We start from the raw sequence: 16,656 nt of genomic DNA, 5'->3' as shown, positions 1-16,656 counted from the left end.
ATTAAAAATGAATTTACTAAATCGCTGCATGCTGTCTGCAGCCCACCAGCCTTCCACTGGAGCACTTTGTGTAAATGAAAAGGCGAACGCCGAGTCCCCTTTCATCTGTCTTATTTGCCTTTAGGAAGCAAAGGAGGGGCCGGGCCAGGCTGGCGGTGGTGGCGGAGCTGGGGATGAGCATGGCAAGGGTTCAGACGTACTCGGGAAATTTATGCCGTACGGTTGCCGGCTTTGAAAAGGAGAAGAAAGGAAGAACTGTGTCTTCCTAACGAGTGTTTATCATGGGGAGGCATCACGTAGTGCTGAGCGTGAGAAAAGTCCACTCCTGCCCACGGGGGTTTGTACACTGCCGTGCTGCACCTCAAGTTGAGCTTTGCCTGCCTGCGTAGGCAGCGCCTCTGTTTTCCAGGGATTAGCCGGGTTATTCTCCAGTTACAACGGATACACGTTACAAAGTTATCGCCAAAAATGCCTGGCCTTAACCCAACACCCATAAAGGAGAAATGGTTCATAAATCAGCTCACTGTGCAAGAACAGGTTGAGTTGTTTATTAATTTCACCTTCTCTCCCCTCTTGACCTGGACTGGCCACGATGGATGCTGCCACTGAAACATGTTTGATGGTTCCTTGGCTGGGCGGGCAGCATCCTCCATCCTGCAGAAATGCCCAGGCTCTGGCAAAGTTTTGGCAGCTACTCCATAGCACACCTTCCACCGCTGCACCCAGGATCCCTCATTGTCACCGTTGTTCCTTGTATGTGCTCTTAGCTGGGATGACGGAGCCTGGGGACAAGGATCCTGAGTTGGGCTGGGTGTGTTACAGGACACAGAAGCAACCTCAGCCCCAGCAGCTCGTGGCTTCCCCTGGAGGGATGCACAAAACCCCTGCCCCATCACCGGCTGCCGGGACAGGGTTTTGCACACCTCGCTGCTGGCGTTGTTTGCTTCCCGGAGATAACATCTGTGCCAGGCCAAACCCGTGAGCGAAACCACCCCCTGCAGCCGTCAGTGCTGCCGTGGGCTCTGTTGGGGCTGGTCGCCCCGCGTGTTGCCCCTCGGCCAGGGCCTCCTGCAGCAGCACAGACCTCAGGGTGCTGGCATTAGACCTGCCCCAGGTTTTGTTAGTGACCCTGTGTTAATGGTGGGGCTGGTAGCTGCTGGGGGAGTGAGAGAGTTAGAGCTGGGTTTGGGGTGGGAAGCGTTGGAGAGGCGTGTGTCCATGCTGAGTGCCATGGGGATGGAGAGATGGACAGGCAGGGCAGTGTGGGGATGGATGGAAAAATGGATGAATGGATGGATGGATGGATGGAGGGATGAATGGATGGATGGAGGGATGAATGGATGGATGGACAGACGGATGGATGGATGGATGGATGGATGGATGGATGGATGGAGGAATGGATAGATGGATGGATGGATGGAGGGATGGGTGGATGGATAGATGGATGGGTGGGTGAACGGGCAGGGCAGCATGGGTGTGGACAGATGGATGTGCAGGGTGGTGTGTGGATGGATGGATGGACAGGGCAGTGTGAGGGTGGACAGACAGATGGGTAGGGTAGCGAGGGGACGGATGGATGGATGGACAGATGGATGGATGAATGGGCAGGGCAGCGTGAGGGTGGACAGACAGATGGGTAGGGTAGCGAGGGGATGGATGGATGGGCGGGTGGATTGGATGGATGGATGGATGGATGGATGGATGGATGGATGGAGGAATGGATAGATGGATGGATGGATGGAGGGATGGGTGGATGGATAGATGGATGGGTGGGTGAACGGGCAGGGCAGCATGGGTGTGGACAGATGGATGTGCAGGGTGGTGTGTGGATGGATGGATGGACAGGGCAGTGTGAGGGTGGACAGACAGATGGGTAGGGTAGCGAGGGGACGGATGGATGGATGGACAGATGGATGGATGAATGGGCAGGGCAGCGTGAGGGTGGACAGACAGATGGGTAGGGTAGCGAGGGGATGGATGGATGGGCGGGTGGATGGACGGATGGATGGGTGGACGGACGGATGGGCAGGGCAGTGTAGGGACGGACAGAGGGACACGCATGTGTGTTGGTGTCCGGCCGGCCAGGGCAGCGTGTGGACAGGTGTCGGCAGGATGGCCCATGAGCACATGAAGCGACGGAGAGGCCGGCTGGGCACGGAAGGCCCCGGGGGTGCCGGTCACGGGGGTGTCTGTCCCGGTGGGGCCGTTGCCGTGTCGCCGCCCGGCGGCGGGCGCGGGGAGCGCGGTGCCGCCCCGGAACCCGCCTGCCCGGAACGCTGCTCCGCGGGCGCGGGGCGCGGCGGAGGGTGCGACGAGGGCGGAGGCGGGGGAGGGGGAAGGCGGAAGCGGGGCGGCCCCTTCCGGTCGAGGCGGCAGCATGGGCAAGAAGCGGGGCGCGGGGCTGGGCCGCTCCCTGCAGCGGCAGCGCGGCCTGGACCGCCGCGGCGCCTCCTCATGGGTAGGGCAGCGGGGCTGGGGGCGGCGGGAGGCCCGGGGCGGCGGGAGGTTCGGGCTGATGGCGGTGTCTTGTCTCGGCAGCTGCACGTCAGCGAGGTGGGCGGCGAGCGCGGCCCGGAGCTGCAGTCGGCGGTGGAGCAGAGCCCGTTGGAGGAGTTCCTGGCCACGGCCGAGCTGGCCGGCACCCGCTTCGTGGCCGGTGAGGGGCCGGGACGGGTCCTGGGCTGCGGCTGTGCCCGGGGAAGGGGGCCAGTGCCGTCGGAGTAGGGGGAAGTCCCGGGGCTGGGGAGGGGGACCCGGGCGGGGGCCAGGACCGGGGAGAGGGAGTGGGTCTGGGGCTGGCAGTGGGGTTGGCCGAGCAGGGGAGAGGGAATGGGGTCCTGAGCCAGGGCTGGGGGTCTGCAGGGACGGGCTGGGGTGGCGGGGGCTCACAGGGCTGGTGACAGGCGGGGATAGGGACAGGGACAGCTGGCTTTGTCTGACTGTCTTGCTCTTCCCGCAAGAGCGCCTGAACATCCAGATCGTGTCACCCCAGAGCCGCACCGGCCTCCTCACGGCCCAGGAGGCCCAGCACGTCCGGCAGCTGCATGAGGAGAACCGGCAGTTCCTGCGCATCCCACGGAGGTGAGCCCTGCAGGGCTGGTCATGGATCCCCCTCTGCCGAGTGGGCTCAGCCCCTCGGTGGCTGCAAGCCTGGGGACAGCCCTCTGCTGTGTCAATGCCCTGTTTTGGGGAAGCCACCACCTGGGCTGCACAAGCTTGGCGTAGTCCATGGCACAGGTGCCTGCCTGCCATGTGGGTGCTGCCAGCTCCACCCCATCCTTCCTGATTGTGTGGGCTTTTCCTGGTCAAAGCCTGGTGCTGCTGGAGCTGGTGCATCCTGGAAATGTAGTAAGCCTTTCCAGAAAGCCAGGAAACCTAGTAAGTCTTTCCAGAGCTCTGTGCGTGGTGGACAGAGGAATGAGCTCCCCATCTTACATGCCCTGCAAATCTTAGCTTGAAAAAAGAGCTTTGTGAGATCTAGTGTGCATAGGATAGCATCCTCCCAGCTAGTGGAGTTTAGAGGGAGCAAGGAAAAAAGATGATTACAGGTACTGAAAACAGGTGCATTCATGTCTGAACCATAACCAGCTCAGTGTAGCTGGATGTGTGGTGCCACTGTGCTTTGCAGGTGTTCATTGCAGTAATGTAACTGGTCTAACTGCTGCTTCTGACCACTCACTCCAAAACGTGCTCGTTACAGGCCACGTTGGGATAGGACAACCAGTGCGGAGGACTTGAAGCAAGCTGAGAGGGAGAGCTTTCTTGAATGGAGGCGCCAGCTTGCCCAGTGAGTATGCCACTTGTGCCTGGGTAAGTAGCTGGTGGCATCTGGAGACACAGGAAGCAGTGGGTCGTATTTATCCTTGCTGGACCTATAAAAGAAACGTCTTCTCAGTGGTTCTCTGTACTTCTTCTGGGAGGCTGGGCAGCACAGCCACAGTCCAGACATGTTTTTGTGGTGAGCTCTGGGTAGCTGTCTGGTGTGTGCGCATGCTCTGGTACTGATTGCAGCTAAAAGTCTTCAGGATGGAGTGTGATGTTTGCTCTTGCCTGTGAAGTGGAGGAGTGGTGAATGTGCCTTCTAAGAGCAACAGTGCTGCTCTGAGCAGAGTGCAGCCCTGCCAGCCTGCGTACAGCAGCTTGTGCTGGTCCTGCACTGCCTCTGCTGGGCTGGAGAGTTAGGTGGTGTCTGCTTCTTACCCCCTGGGAACCCACACTTGCCCTGAGCAAAGTCCCTCAGGTGCTGGTAACTGAGTTGCAGGTTGTATAGAGCCATGTCAGGTACCATTCTGGAATTTGTTATGTTTTCCAGGCAGTACTAATTTTGAGTAATGACTACTGGCATTTGGGATAACTCCCCTGGTTTATTATTGTGGCTCTGAAATGTCACAGGCAGACTTTTGATGTGCTTTTGCTCTTTCTGTCATTTACCAGTTCTCCATTGGCACGGCCAGGAGCCATTCTGTCACTGCTGAACCAGTGCCACTGACGCCAGTTTACCTGGACACAAAACTAGCAGAAATGGTACCTGCTGCATGAGTCTGATTTGATAGCTGTCTCTGAAACTAAAGCCTCCTGGATCCAAGGAAGAACTGGTGGTGTGCTTACTGCCTGAGATGGGTCAATTAGGATGTCTTTTCTCTGTTTTGCCTTAGCCTTGAAGAAGAAAAAAAGTTAATTCTAACCCCATTTGAACGAAACTTGGAATTTTGGCGTCAGCTTTGGAGGGTCATTGAAAGAAGGTAAAGAATATCACTTTCTGCTTCTTAAAAACAGCGTTTAATGTGTTTTCCTGAATTGAAGACTTTGAGTCAAGGTTTAAGTGTCTGAGCACAGCAAAAACCAGTACAGTTAATAATGTTTTATTATCAGCACTGAAGTGAAGTGTTTTTGAAGTGATCAAAATGTGATGTGGAGGAGGGCAGCCGCTTCGTGGTGCATGCTAGCTCTCAGGGTTCGATGAGAGTCTTTGATGAGTCTTCCAATGCTGCTGCTCTTGGCCTCCGAGTAACTCTGTGTGGGAGGCCTCTTTTGAGAATGTGTCTTTGAGGTCTTTCTCCCAAGATTAACCCTTTCCCCTCTTTCTCAGCCGCACAGCTGCAGCCTGATGTTCAGGGGCAGGAGGCAAGGGAGAACAACTAAAGAACGCTGGGGAAGAAAGAGCCTCTTGGTCCTTGGCCTTTTGCCATGCAGAGAAATTGCAGCAGTGCACAAAAGACAACAGCTTGTCACATCACAAAAATAGCTTTGTTTGCTCTGCTGAGCTGTAATACAATAGGAGTGCTATCTGCTACTTTAATCTAACTGGGGCATTTAATTTCACTAGTAATTAAGTTTGAGATCATCTCGTCTGATTTTCCTAAAATTGAAAAATACTTCACCAGTGAGGTCATGGTGAGCTGGTGCTTTCACAGAAGTGGCTTTGTACTGGGTGCTGCTGAGTCTTTGGCTGGGAGAGAGCTGGGCTGGGAGCATCCACTATAGGGTATCATGATGTGCAGTGTGAGTGTATTGTGTGTTTTGAGGTGGCTGGAATGTGTTATTAATGCCTTTCTGCTCTTGGAGCTTTTTATTTCTTGTAGAGTCAGGATGCTGTCTCAAAATTGAACGGGAAAGTTGTCCAGTCCCTTACCTTGCCAGATAATTTGATCTGTTGTCAGCCTTTTCTTGTGTTTGCTTCAGACTAGCTCCCAGCAATGTGATTTAGTAACTTCTCTCTATCCCATCCCAGTACCATGGTGTCAGCTTTCTCTTGTATTGATCTTTGAATTGCTGTTCAGTACTTCTTTGTACCCATGCAGCTTATTAAATGACTCCCTTGGGGTTTTTATTTTTTTTTTTTTTTTTTTTTTTATATGTAACCAACTGCCTAGTGAGGCTTGAAATTCTTCCATTCAGCCTGTGGTGTTCTGAAGCTGTCCTGAGTTAACAGAAATCCCTGTCAAACTAATAGAATCAATATCTGGCAACGAGTGTTTTAAATTGCCTGCCTGGAGAAATTCTAGTGGAAGAGGGTGTACGTAAATTTTCTCCTTCCTTTTGAAGAAAGAAACATGGGTGCCTCTGGTATTTGAAGCCAGTGCATTTAATTTGTGTGTCTTGCTCACATATGTGGTGGCAACCTGGTGTCTGGATTTAAAAGACGTTTCCTAAAAGCACACACGCAAGGCTTCGCTTGCATGGGGGAGCAACGTGTTTTACTGGAATCTAATTCTTTCACAGTTCTGTGCTTTGTGTGAAAAGAAGAATGAAAAATAAATTTTAAATATGCCTGATAGCAAATGCTTGGTATCTGGAAGTCATTTGTGGGAGACTTAGTACATCTTGCCCCATACAAAGAGGCCAACAGTGTTCCAGAATATCTCACTGTGTAGGAAAACCTCCTCTTCTTCCTCTCTAGCTGCTCTGCTGCAGTCTGGGGATGAGAATAGACAGAAATAAAGTTGTCATAGTTTTTAGTAACGTTCTAAAGGGTAGAATACCACTACTCTGCTTCTTGGTATTTCTGAAGGGTAGATGGATTGGGGAAACTGCCCTTGCTGGCTGTGCAGGAGAATTAGCCAAGAGAGGCAGATGTACTGTATGGCAGGACTGGCGTGTAGCATGTGTGTGGCTTTGTTGGGGCGTGTGGGATGCTGAGATACTGAGATTGAGTAAAGATACTGAGTAAGATAATACAGTGAAAACCATTAACATTCCAAGCAAAACCTAAAAGCGAGTAATGTGCTGTAGCTTGCTTTCTTTGAGGCAAGGTAAGAATAAGTGCTTTATGGAGCTTCTATTTTATTTTTGCAGTGATATTGTAGTCCAGATAGTAGATGCTAGAAACCCCCTTCTGTTTAGATGCCAAGATCTGGTAAGTAAACCACTTCCTTGAATGTTTTCTTCAATTTATTTCTTAGAGTTTATATGATATATTTTTTGTTTAACATGTTCCGCTACATTGAATCTGTTCTGCTGTTGTGCTGAACTGGATGTCTTAGTTGTGCAAGTATTCTGTCATCAAATTATTTTTCTTCAATGTTTTTTTGATACTTCACATAGAGTGGTGTCAATGAGGTGGTTCTGCAGACATTATTGCAGTTATTACAGGGCTCATCATTACCCACTAGAAATGTCTGCACTTAAAGGAATTGTTCTGTTTAAAAGCAAAGTGGAATAAAAATGGGTGAGGATTACTGCGCTGAAAGTGAAGAATCAAAAATTATTGAAGTGACAACTTTGTAATGATAGACTGCACCTGTGAGATACGAAATTACTGAAAAAGTTGATCTTAGGAGTTTTGCTGTGAGGTGCTGCTTAATATTTTGTCGTAGCTCTAAGCAGGCAAGGTATTGGCACACATGGCCAGAAACAACCTGTATTGCAGTAGTTGCATGCTCCAGTTTGTTCTTGTAGCTGTCTGCTAAACACCAGTTCCATCTAGCCCAGGGGATGGTGGACTTAGCTACAGTTGTGCGGAGCTGGATGGGGTAACTTGTCTTGCTGCTCTTATATCTCCTTGGGGGGAGGAGGAGCCTAAACCAGAAGACAAACTGATCCTTCTCTTGTTTTCTTCAGGAAAGTTACGTTAAGGAAGTCAGCAATGACAAAGAGAACATGATCCTGGTAAACAAAGCAGATTTGCTGAGTGAGGAGCAGCGGGCTTCTTGGGCACGGTTCTTTGAGAAAGAAGGTGTTAAGGTGGTGTTCTGGTCAGCTTTGGCAGAGTGCAGACGGCTGTCCGGAGAAGAAAAGGTACTGTAGGTGACCAGTTCCAACTGGGTATGTGATGGCTGCCTCTGATAACTTGCTTTGTGGTTCTGCTTGTGATATACCTGGGCACCTTTCTAGGAAAGGCACTGTCCTTTTCTCGGGGAAGGGTTATTCTAAGGGCCTGTGCAGCTGTAGAACAAATACAAAAGTGAGGAGAGTGAAATGGTGGACAAAGTGGTACACCCTTCAGTCACTGTTTGTGGTGCTTGCAATTTCTCTTTCTATGTTAATGACTTGATAAATAATACTGAACTTGAATGTAAATTTGTTCCTTGAGGCTGCTGATGAATAGCTACAGAAACAGCCCTCATAGATCTGTTTGCAGACTCTTGTTGAAAGACTTGGAATCCTTTCCAAGAGGGATGCTGTGAGGGACATGGTTATCTGGGCAGAGGATTTTTCTCTCCCATTCTGTCCAGTGGAGCAAACTCTGCTGCTTCCTCATGTTACGTGTTATCAATAAATCACACTTTCAGGTTTTACTGGCTTCATCTGTTACAGCCATCACTATTGAGCTATAGAATATACCACATCTCTTTTCAAAAATACCTAATCTGTTCAGCTGATTCACAGTTTTGGGGTGTGATGTAAGGAGTGAATTGTCAGTCCTTGGGATCTGGGTAATGAAAAGATTGGTGACTGCGCTGCAGCAGCTGCAATCAACAGCAACAGTTACTGTTGTTGTCTTTACATTTCACCTGTGAAATAACTGTTCATGCAGGAGCCAGACACTGAAGATGTAGCAGAGGATCTGAGTCATTCTGAGGATGAAAGCTCCAGTCAAGAAGAAGATGATGACACGGTACAAGATAGTGCAGAAAGTGCATCTGTGGGCAACACTTCACAAACTGTAAACCAAGTTCTGGTTAGTGATGATGACAGTAATGATGAATATGAAGACTGTGAAGATGATGAAGAGGAGGAGGCCTGGCAAACCTGTTCTGAAGATGAAGGTGGGGAGAAAGTGAATGCTGTTGCCCCAGAGAGGATGGAAAGCAGGACTGATGGTGCTGCAGTGCAGCACGTGGTGCAGGAGCAGAACAGGAACATCAGGAACTTCAGCCATCTGGTACAGAGAAATGAGCTGCTGGAGATATTCAAAACCATGCACAATGGACCAAGGGTGAAGGATGGGGAAGTAAATGTGGGGTTGGTAAGTTGGACTTAAATAGAACTTGCTTAATCTAAATTTTAATTCCATGTTTTCCATAGGAAGAAATCATCCTGTAGCCTGGCTTCTTATAAGGTTAAAAAAACACCCAAAACTAGCAAGCACAAATCACTGAGGGTTTTATGCAAAAATTAATTCTGAAGTTCTTGGAGCTCAGTGTTCCCCACTGCTTGCCTTATTTTTTTTTAGTACGTCTTATTAAAGCACTTCTGTGTCTGAGCTCTGCCAGTCATCTGCCATCAACCTACCTGACATCACTGTTACCATTCCACTTCCTTGTCATCTAGGTGGGTTACCCTAATGTTGGCAAAAGTTCTACCATCAACACAATCCTGGGAAATAAGAAGGTGTCAGTGTCTGCTACACCGGGCCGAACAAAACACTTTCAGGTATTACATTGATCTTTCTATTATCTCTTTTTCCCACCTAGTTCACAATGAAGCACTTTTCCACTAGTTGCAACCGTATGGACTCAGAATTCTCTGTTTGCCAACCTGAACTCTGCCCCACAGAGTAGGTTGGAGAGGGGTGGGCTTTTGATACATACATAGTTTTGGAACTTTAATTCTTGCTTCCAAACTCTTGCTACAGTTTAAGAGTCAAGAGAGCTTCTGTGCAATGGGAGATATTTTCCATCTTCTGATTTTATTTAAGTAGCTTGGCCCTCCTTTTTTTCAACGCTAGTCATGAGGAGAGAACCTCTGAAAAGTGAATAGCTTAAGGTCGAGCTTTCAAACAATCCTTCTTGCCTGCAGTCATTGCTGTGAATAAATCCGGTTATGCTGCTGTTTTCATATTGATCAACTCTTAATTCTGAGGTAGCAACTCCAGTGCTATAATGAGCATTGTAGGACTTGTACTTCCGCAATTTCCTACCTGTTTCAAAAGCTCCAACACAGTTTAAAGGTTTCTGGAGTGATTTCTTCTCTCCCATCAGATTGGAGAGCTGAAGATCTTGCTGCCCCCATCTGGACACCTTATTTATGAACCTTAGAAGTGCTGCTGTCTTCCACATCAGATTTCCTTAATTCATTGTCTGGTGCCAGCAGGGCAGATTTCTGTGTTAGTAAAATTTCTGCTTATTCTCATTTGCATCCTTGTTTCATCTGTGCATTTGATTTTTTTGTTCCTTTTTCCTCCATGGACACTGACTTGCCTCGGTGAACTCATCGGTTATTTATTGTGTAGACCCTGTATGTGGAGCCTGGCCTGTGCCTCTGTGATTGTCCTGGTCTGGTGATGCCATCTTTCATCTCTACCAAGGCAGAAATGATTTGTTCTGGAATTCTGCCTATAGACCAGATGAGGGACCATGTCCCACCCATTTCTCTAATATCCTTTGCATGGGGTTTGTGAGGGTGTCTGCAAGTGCTGGATCTGGAGTATGCAGTGTAGCATGTTCCAGCCTTGCTAGGGGCACACGTGCTCACACATTGAGGGCGGTGGGGTGCACACTGGATAAAACAGCCCTACTGTGTTGGTCTTGCCCCATCTCATTTCAAATTTATCTTGTTGTCAGGCTTGTATCAGTTTTCTGGTTTTCGAAAAAAAAATCCAAAAGTCATTCTTAATGTGTGCTCTTGGAGTGACTAGGGCAAGATTACTTGTGTGGCTGAAAATCACCAGGTGGTTTCCTTCACTAGCTTACGTTTGCCAGCATATCCCAGGAAACATTTTGGAAGCAACCTATGGAATAAATATCATAAGGCCAAGGGAAGATGAGGATCCAGATCGAGCGCCAACAGCTGAAGAGCTGCTAACAGCATACGGATGTGAGTGGTGATCCCTTTAAAACCTATTGCCTAAGCTGTGTGTGTGGTCCTGAGTGTGGCTTTAGGAGACCTTTTTAAAGTTTGGCCCAACTCAGGTTTGTCATGTGTTGAACCTCCCTGTCAGGACTTGCCTTCCTCTCAGGAAGGGCCTTTGGTAACAGCTAATCTCGTGTGTGTGTTGCTGTGGTGCTTTGCCAGTTTCATCCGACAGATGTAGTGATTGTGTTGAGGATATTGGTGAAATGCCCTGCCAGTGTAGTGTAGTGTGATGTGGTGCTCTCATCCTTCCACATACCTCCCATCAAATGTGTCTTGAATTAGATTTTTGAAGAATGCAGTGAAGGTTTATCTCCCTTGTCTGATTCTCTGATGCAGTTAATCTTCTCTGGCCTTAAAACAAAAATAAAAAACCAGCATGTTTTCTGGTGATAGGGAGATGTCAGCTCTCATAACTCCTTTCAAGTTAGGATGCTTCTGCAGCCCCCCCTATGCCAGTCTTCCCCTTTCCTCCCTGCTTTCCATAACAGAACCCTCTCTCTAAGGGAGTTTTTTTTTGGAGAGAGGATACAAATGTGCCATTAGGCAGCAGAGAAGAACGTGTTAATGCTCTTGTTGTACTGACAGAGAATGTACTTTGGATTTGTCTTCTAGATATGAGAGGCTTTATGACATCTCATGGACAGCCAGACCAGCCCAGATCAGCTCGATATGTGTTAAAAGACTATGTCAGTGTAAGTGCTTCCTACATCTGGGTTTTCTTTCCTGCTGGGAGTGGAATTGAAGGTTTCACTGGAGCAGGAAGGAGGATAATAAAATGAATTCTATTTCTCTGCATAAAATGAGCATATATTAAAATACTCTAAATTGGGTTGGTTTTATGTTTTAAAGGAATAAATGAAACTTCTCCCGCTGCTTACTCTTAAAAAGATGATTGCTTAAAAATAAGGTGTTAGCTAAATGAATTAGCGTATGTCTAAAACATGCAGCAGATATTCAGGAAACAGACCCCTTTTGTTCAGCCGGATCGGTATCTGGTGCTAAGGACTGCAGGTATGAGTGCTGTTGTAATACAGCACGCTTCTACAGCACCTCTCTGCAACTTATTGTTGAGTATTTCTTAATAGGATCCTGCGGTACTCCGGAGAGTTGTATTGTTTGCAGCTGGAAATGATGCTTTGAAGTAGAGGTACAATGGTGCTTTATAATCAAGCCAATTGTTGCTTTGGAGGAGAAATCAAGCATACTAATAGTTTTTCTGCCAATGTGAGCCCCTGCACTTCCAGGGCTCTGCTTTAGCTTAGGAGTTGTTTTCTTTCTTCTCTGGGTCTCTCTGAGGTTTTTTTGGTTAAAAAAAACTTATCTCATTGCTTTCACAGGGGAAGTTGTTATATTGTCACCCACCTCCTGGCATTGACCCAAATGATTTTCAGCACCAGCATCAAAAATGCCCAGAGAGCAGAACCATGCAGGCCAGTGGACAGGTGAAGCCTGAGAAGAATACCAAAGCAAAACAAATTGAAAATGTGGTGGACAAAACATTTTTCCACCAGGTAAGTTCTGGAGGAGATTTATTCTGGGATTTTTTTTACAGCAGCACCGGTGTGTCGTAGTTACCAGGAGAAATAGCTTTGAGGATGGAGAGGTGCTGGGTTGTGTTTATGGTGTTAGATGCCATTGGCATCTGCATGTAATTTCTATCCAAGAGTGCTCTGTTCTTTTTATTACCTCCTAAATCACTGGAAATGTCCTAAGTGACTGAAAGATGGCTGATGAGGTGCGCTTAGTTGATTTTTAAAAGGTCAGCGAGGTGACCCTCGTCATTATGGGCCCAACATCAATCTTGAGCAAACAGGAGAGTGACTGGAAAGAAAGGCAAGGAAGGAGGTTAGGACAATTGATTTAGTACTACATGATTGTTTTGACTCAGAACCTGAAGGTTCTGATGAAATCAGATGAAAAGCACACAAACTGATTTAAAATCTAATAGAGAAATCTCAAAATGAAGTGGAAAATGGGAATTTTTCTTAGGTGTTAGGTCCCACAGACATCTGTTTTGTCCCTATACTACTGGGAAAAAAAAAAAGAGTGGTGACTCATAATGAAATATCAAATCTGTAACTGATTAAGTCTGCACACCTGACAAAGATGAGAACAAGGTGTTTAGCAGAGAAGATGGGTCACAGACAGCATGATCCGTTCTGCTTGGTTAGCTGGGTATGAGCAGTATTTGTTTCGGCACAGCTAAAGATAATCACATATTTTAAAAACAAGAACTCGGGCTCTTCTCAAAAAAAACAGTGAGCTGTTTCGGAAAACTATGACCTGAAAAGAATTTTTGGGATTACCAGACTCTTCCTCTGGCTGCCTGAAGTGCTGGCACGAGCTGTGAGCCCCGGCAGTGCTACCCACGCTCCAGACTTGAGCAAGTTATTTTAGTCTCTGGCTTTCACAGATGCCAGATTTATTTGCAAAGACAATTTGTTGTGTGCAAAGCAGCGACTGTGGGAATCAATCCTAGCGCCGTAGCTAATGTCTGGCGGGGCTCAGTGTCTCGTCCCTGCCTCTGCTTGCAGTTGTAGACCTGGCGCAGCGGGGCATGGCTGCAGACACAGCCGGGCTGTGCTGGCAGGCTTTGACTCAGCTCTGTGGTGTGTGACCTTTCCTGCAGCTCTGGAGCTGGGGGCTGAGTGGGTCTTGATGGGTTTGACCTTTACTGTTTCCTGGTTTTACTGACATGTCAGGGTTCCTTCTTGTTAAATGTCTTCTCGTCGGTCACTGGTGATTATGTCTCCTCTTCCAGGAGAACGTTCGTGCCCTGGTGAAGGGGGTCCGGGCTGCAATGGGGTACCGGCCCGGCAGCGGTCTTGTGCCTGTGACTACACCCAATCCTGGGAATGCAGTAGGAAAACCTTGGAAAAAACATGGAAACAGGAACAAGAAGGAGAAAATTCGCAGGATCACTAAGCACCTGGAGGCTTAGCTGTGGCAGCAGTATCTGGCCTTTCCAGGGGAGGGACTGCATTGTCCTGCAGGCCTGAACTGGGGGCGTAACAAAGATAAGTGGGCGTCACTCGCTCACCTGGGAGCTCCATGCTGTGGATTGCCCTGTGGAGGGGCTAAGATTGGCATCCAATAGTTGGAGCTCATCCCTTCTGAGAACAAAAGGGACCTGGCCGTTCCTGTTATCTGGAAGCCAGCCCAGACGTTTGACTGCTGCTGAAATGTCCTTTCAATGGGAGCAGATGGAGCCATGCGGGAATGTTTTTTCCTTCCATAAAGGATGTATTTTTATAGCTGTTGAGATCAAAGCAGCCCTGTAAAACTGACTAAAATCTTTAAACAGTTGAATCTCAATGAGTGATGTTTGTTAGATTTTGAGACACTATTGCTCATCTCCTTTTTTTTAAAAAAAAAAAAGGCTTGTTTATTGATTTGACAGAACAATTCAGTGTGTTGAAAAATGAGGTGAAAAGATCTTTATTGCCCTCTTCCTTCTCTACTGTATCAGCCCTATCTGTAGAATCAGTACTGAAACCACTCATCTTCCCAGCTTAAGCCAGAGCAAAGGAAGGAAAGCCACACCGTGCAAGGAGAAAGCTGCTTTTATGTCCTTCACACTGAGCTGGTATCAGTTGTTTTACTGCGTGACCTCCCATTGGTATTCTAAAACATTAGCTCCATGTGACTGACCAAAAATCTGGTGCTAATTTGTCCTTAAATATACTTGAGATTTTACTTCCTACATGGTGTTGTGTTCTGTCTCACTGACCCTGTCAGCCATTGACCTAGCCGCAGAAGTGTCGTAATAGCTGATTTTAATGTGTACATTAATATTTAATGGTAAAAAGACTGCACTTACTTGGGGTCAGACTTAAGTGAGATTTATTCCTTGGTTGCCCTGCTGAGAAAATGTGCACTTGGTCAGTGCTCTTCATTCCTATGTAGCACAGGGAGTAATGATAGGACTGGGAAGGCTTGCAAAGACAAAATGTGCTTTGTTTTTTAGGTGGTGAAGCAGAGTAGCAGAGGACGCTGGTCTCTGAATCTAAAAAAGGGATTGGCGTCTTATAATTTTGTACTTTCCAGGCCTTGAGTGTGCATGGAGAGATGAAAGAACTGCTGAGCAAAGCCTCAGCAGATGTGGGGCAGGCAACCAAGCTGGTTCTGCCTTTGTGACCCTATGCTTGTCCTGTACAGCCAATTTACACTGTGTGTGCAGAGGGTCCCCTGACAGCAGAGCTCTCAGCTCCTGCTTCCCTTGGAGTCCCTGCTCTCAGGTTCTTGATACCTCCCCTCCAGTGGTATAATTTCCCTGCCATTTGTAAAACTGAAGCATAATAGCACTGAATGAATATGACCAATGGTATTTTAAGGCAGTGTACCATAGTGCAAAGTAGATTCTCAGGAGATACTATTTAATCTGGTTCTCTTGGAGAAGATGATTTTTGCCTTTATTTCCTGAAGAGGCTGTGCCCTAGCCAGATCTGTCTCTGATCAGATTTTTGCACCCTCTTTGGAGAGGTAGTTCCTGCTTTTGTCCCTTATAATACTTCGGGGACCTGGTTGCTCAGAAATACCCATTTCTTTTTGTCCTGTCTTGTGTGAAGCTATTATCTCTCAAATCACCTGCCAAATTGAAGTTGAGGGTATGCTTTATTGAAGTTTTAAAGTATTTTTTTCTATTCTATTTCTCTCTTTTCAAAGCATTTTGACTTCTTAGTTCTCATTGCACGTACCTGAGGTTTTTTTTGCATTCTCAGCCCTTTCCTGCCAGCTGGGTCTCCAGGAGCCTCCTTGCTGGACAGGCTGCGTCCTGGTGTAGACCCTTCCCAACCTGGTGAATGACAGTATCCCCAGGGCCCGAGGGTTGGGACAACTCTGCTTGTTGTTTGCAGGAACCTTTGGCCACAGGACCTGCCAAACCACTTGCAGTGTTTGTGTGAACGAATGGAGGATAATGTAAATATGTAGGAGCAAATAATGTTTGCTCAAGTTTGTTAAATGCAAACTGCTCCTTGCTGTGCTAAAGGAGTCTTGCCTCGATAGAAGGAGGACCATAAATGAGAGCTGTGGAACCAAAGGCTTGTTAATATTTTATGCTGCTACTGAGCAGTGAACAAACTGGGTAATAGGGGGGGACCATGGTTAAATTAATGCTTTCCTGTGGTGGTTTGGTCTGTTGAACCACATCTACCCTGCCCTGCCCCAGCTGGGGAGTGCTGGCCGGGCTGTGACAGCTCCGTGCCGCACACAGGAGCAGCTGGCAGGCGTGGGACAGCCTGGGGATCACACTGCTGGCAGGAGCTGGCACAAAGGAGACCTTGTGCTCTGCCCCAGCCACCTGCTGAGCGAGCCTCTGGCTGCTCCGGCCGTTTTTCCACAGAAAACAACTTTCCATTCCCAAGAGCTGTTCTCTTAAAGCGCCTTGTGCGTGTGGAGGGAGCGGGTGGGCTGCAGCCAGCTCCAGTCTGTTCCTTGGAATCCACAGCGCTTTCAGCACCCCAGAGGTCTGCTTAGGGGTCTTTGCTTTATAAATCAAAGCTCCCTAAGTCCTTAGGTCTTAGGGGGCTTTGGTTTATTGTGCAAGCAGTTCATTTTCCTGGCTGATGTTGTTACCTGCTGCACTGACTCCTGCGGCAGAAATGCAGAGCCGATTTGGGAATATGGTTTGAAGGTGAACTTTGCTTTTACCATATCGTGTACTTGCATCACGAGCTACAATTCTCCTCCCTGCAGGGCAGGAGCTGGAGCTGCCAGGACTCTTCTGCCTAGTTTAGGGAGCCCTACTCCAGCCCGAAGTCTGCTCTCCGGGTAGAAGCGTGGTGGCTTCTACCCCCGGGGAGTTGCTGTACCATGGGTGGAGGTGGCTCTGGGCGCCACACCTGCAGGGTGTGTGGTGGCACTCCCTGCCCAGGGACGCTCAGAGCCAGCCATGCTGGGGGCACTGGCCATGGGGCA

The 16,656-nt window shown here is 48.2% G+C and overlaps 1 protein-coding gene across 3 annotated transcripts; it reads left to right on the top strand.

Annotated features, from left to right (window-relative positions):
• The first annotated feature begins 2,350 nt into the window (after positions 1–2,350).
• LSG1 (large 60S subunit nuclear export GTPase 1) lies at positions 2,351–14,440 on the top strand. 3 transcript variants are annotated; one of them, XM_014946050.1, is made up of 14 exons: positions 2,351–2,458; positions 2,539–2,656; positions 2,961–3,081; positions 3,701–3,787; positions 4,656–4,742; positions 6,796–6,856; positions 7,561–7,737; positions 8,477–8,908; positions 9,214–9,315; positions 10,115–10,258; positions 10,575–10,698; positions 11,350–11,429; positions 12,075–12,248; positions 13,499–14,440. In XM_014946050.1, exons 1-14 carry the CDS (start codon positions 2,378–2,380, stop codon positions 13,676–13,678), a joined length of 1,968 nt encoding a protein of 655 aa, XP_014801536.1. In that variant the 5' UTR covers positions 2,351–2,377; the 3' UTR covers positions 13,679–14,440. The 3 variants fall into 3 exon arrangements, 2 of the variants coding, with proteins under 2 accessions (XP_014801536.1, XP_014801537.1); XR_001412500.1 differs by lacking the exon at positions 10,115–10,258 and having other exon boundaries at positions 10,570–10,698; XM_014946051.1 differs by lacking the exon at positions 9,214–9,315.
• The last annotated feature ends 2,216 nt before the right edge of the window (positions 14,441–16,656 follow it).

Source organism: Calidris pugnax, unplaced genomic scaffold (genome assembly GCF_001431845.1).
Source record: "Calidris pugnax isolate Ruff unplaced genomic scaffold, ASM143184v1 scaffold111, whole genome shotgun sequence".
Classification (NCBI taxonomy): Eukaryota; Metazoa; Chordata; class Aves; order Charadriiformes; family Scolopacidae; genus Calidris; species Calidris pugnax.
This window is presented reverse-complemented; position numbering and strand designations above follow the sequence as displayed.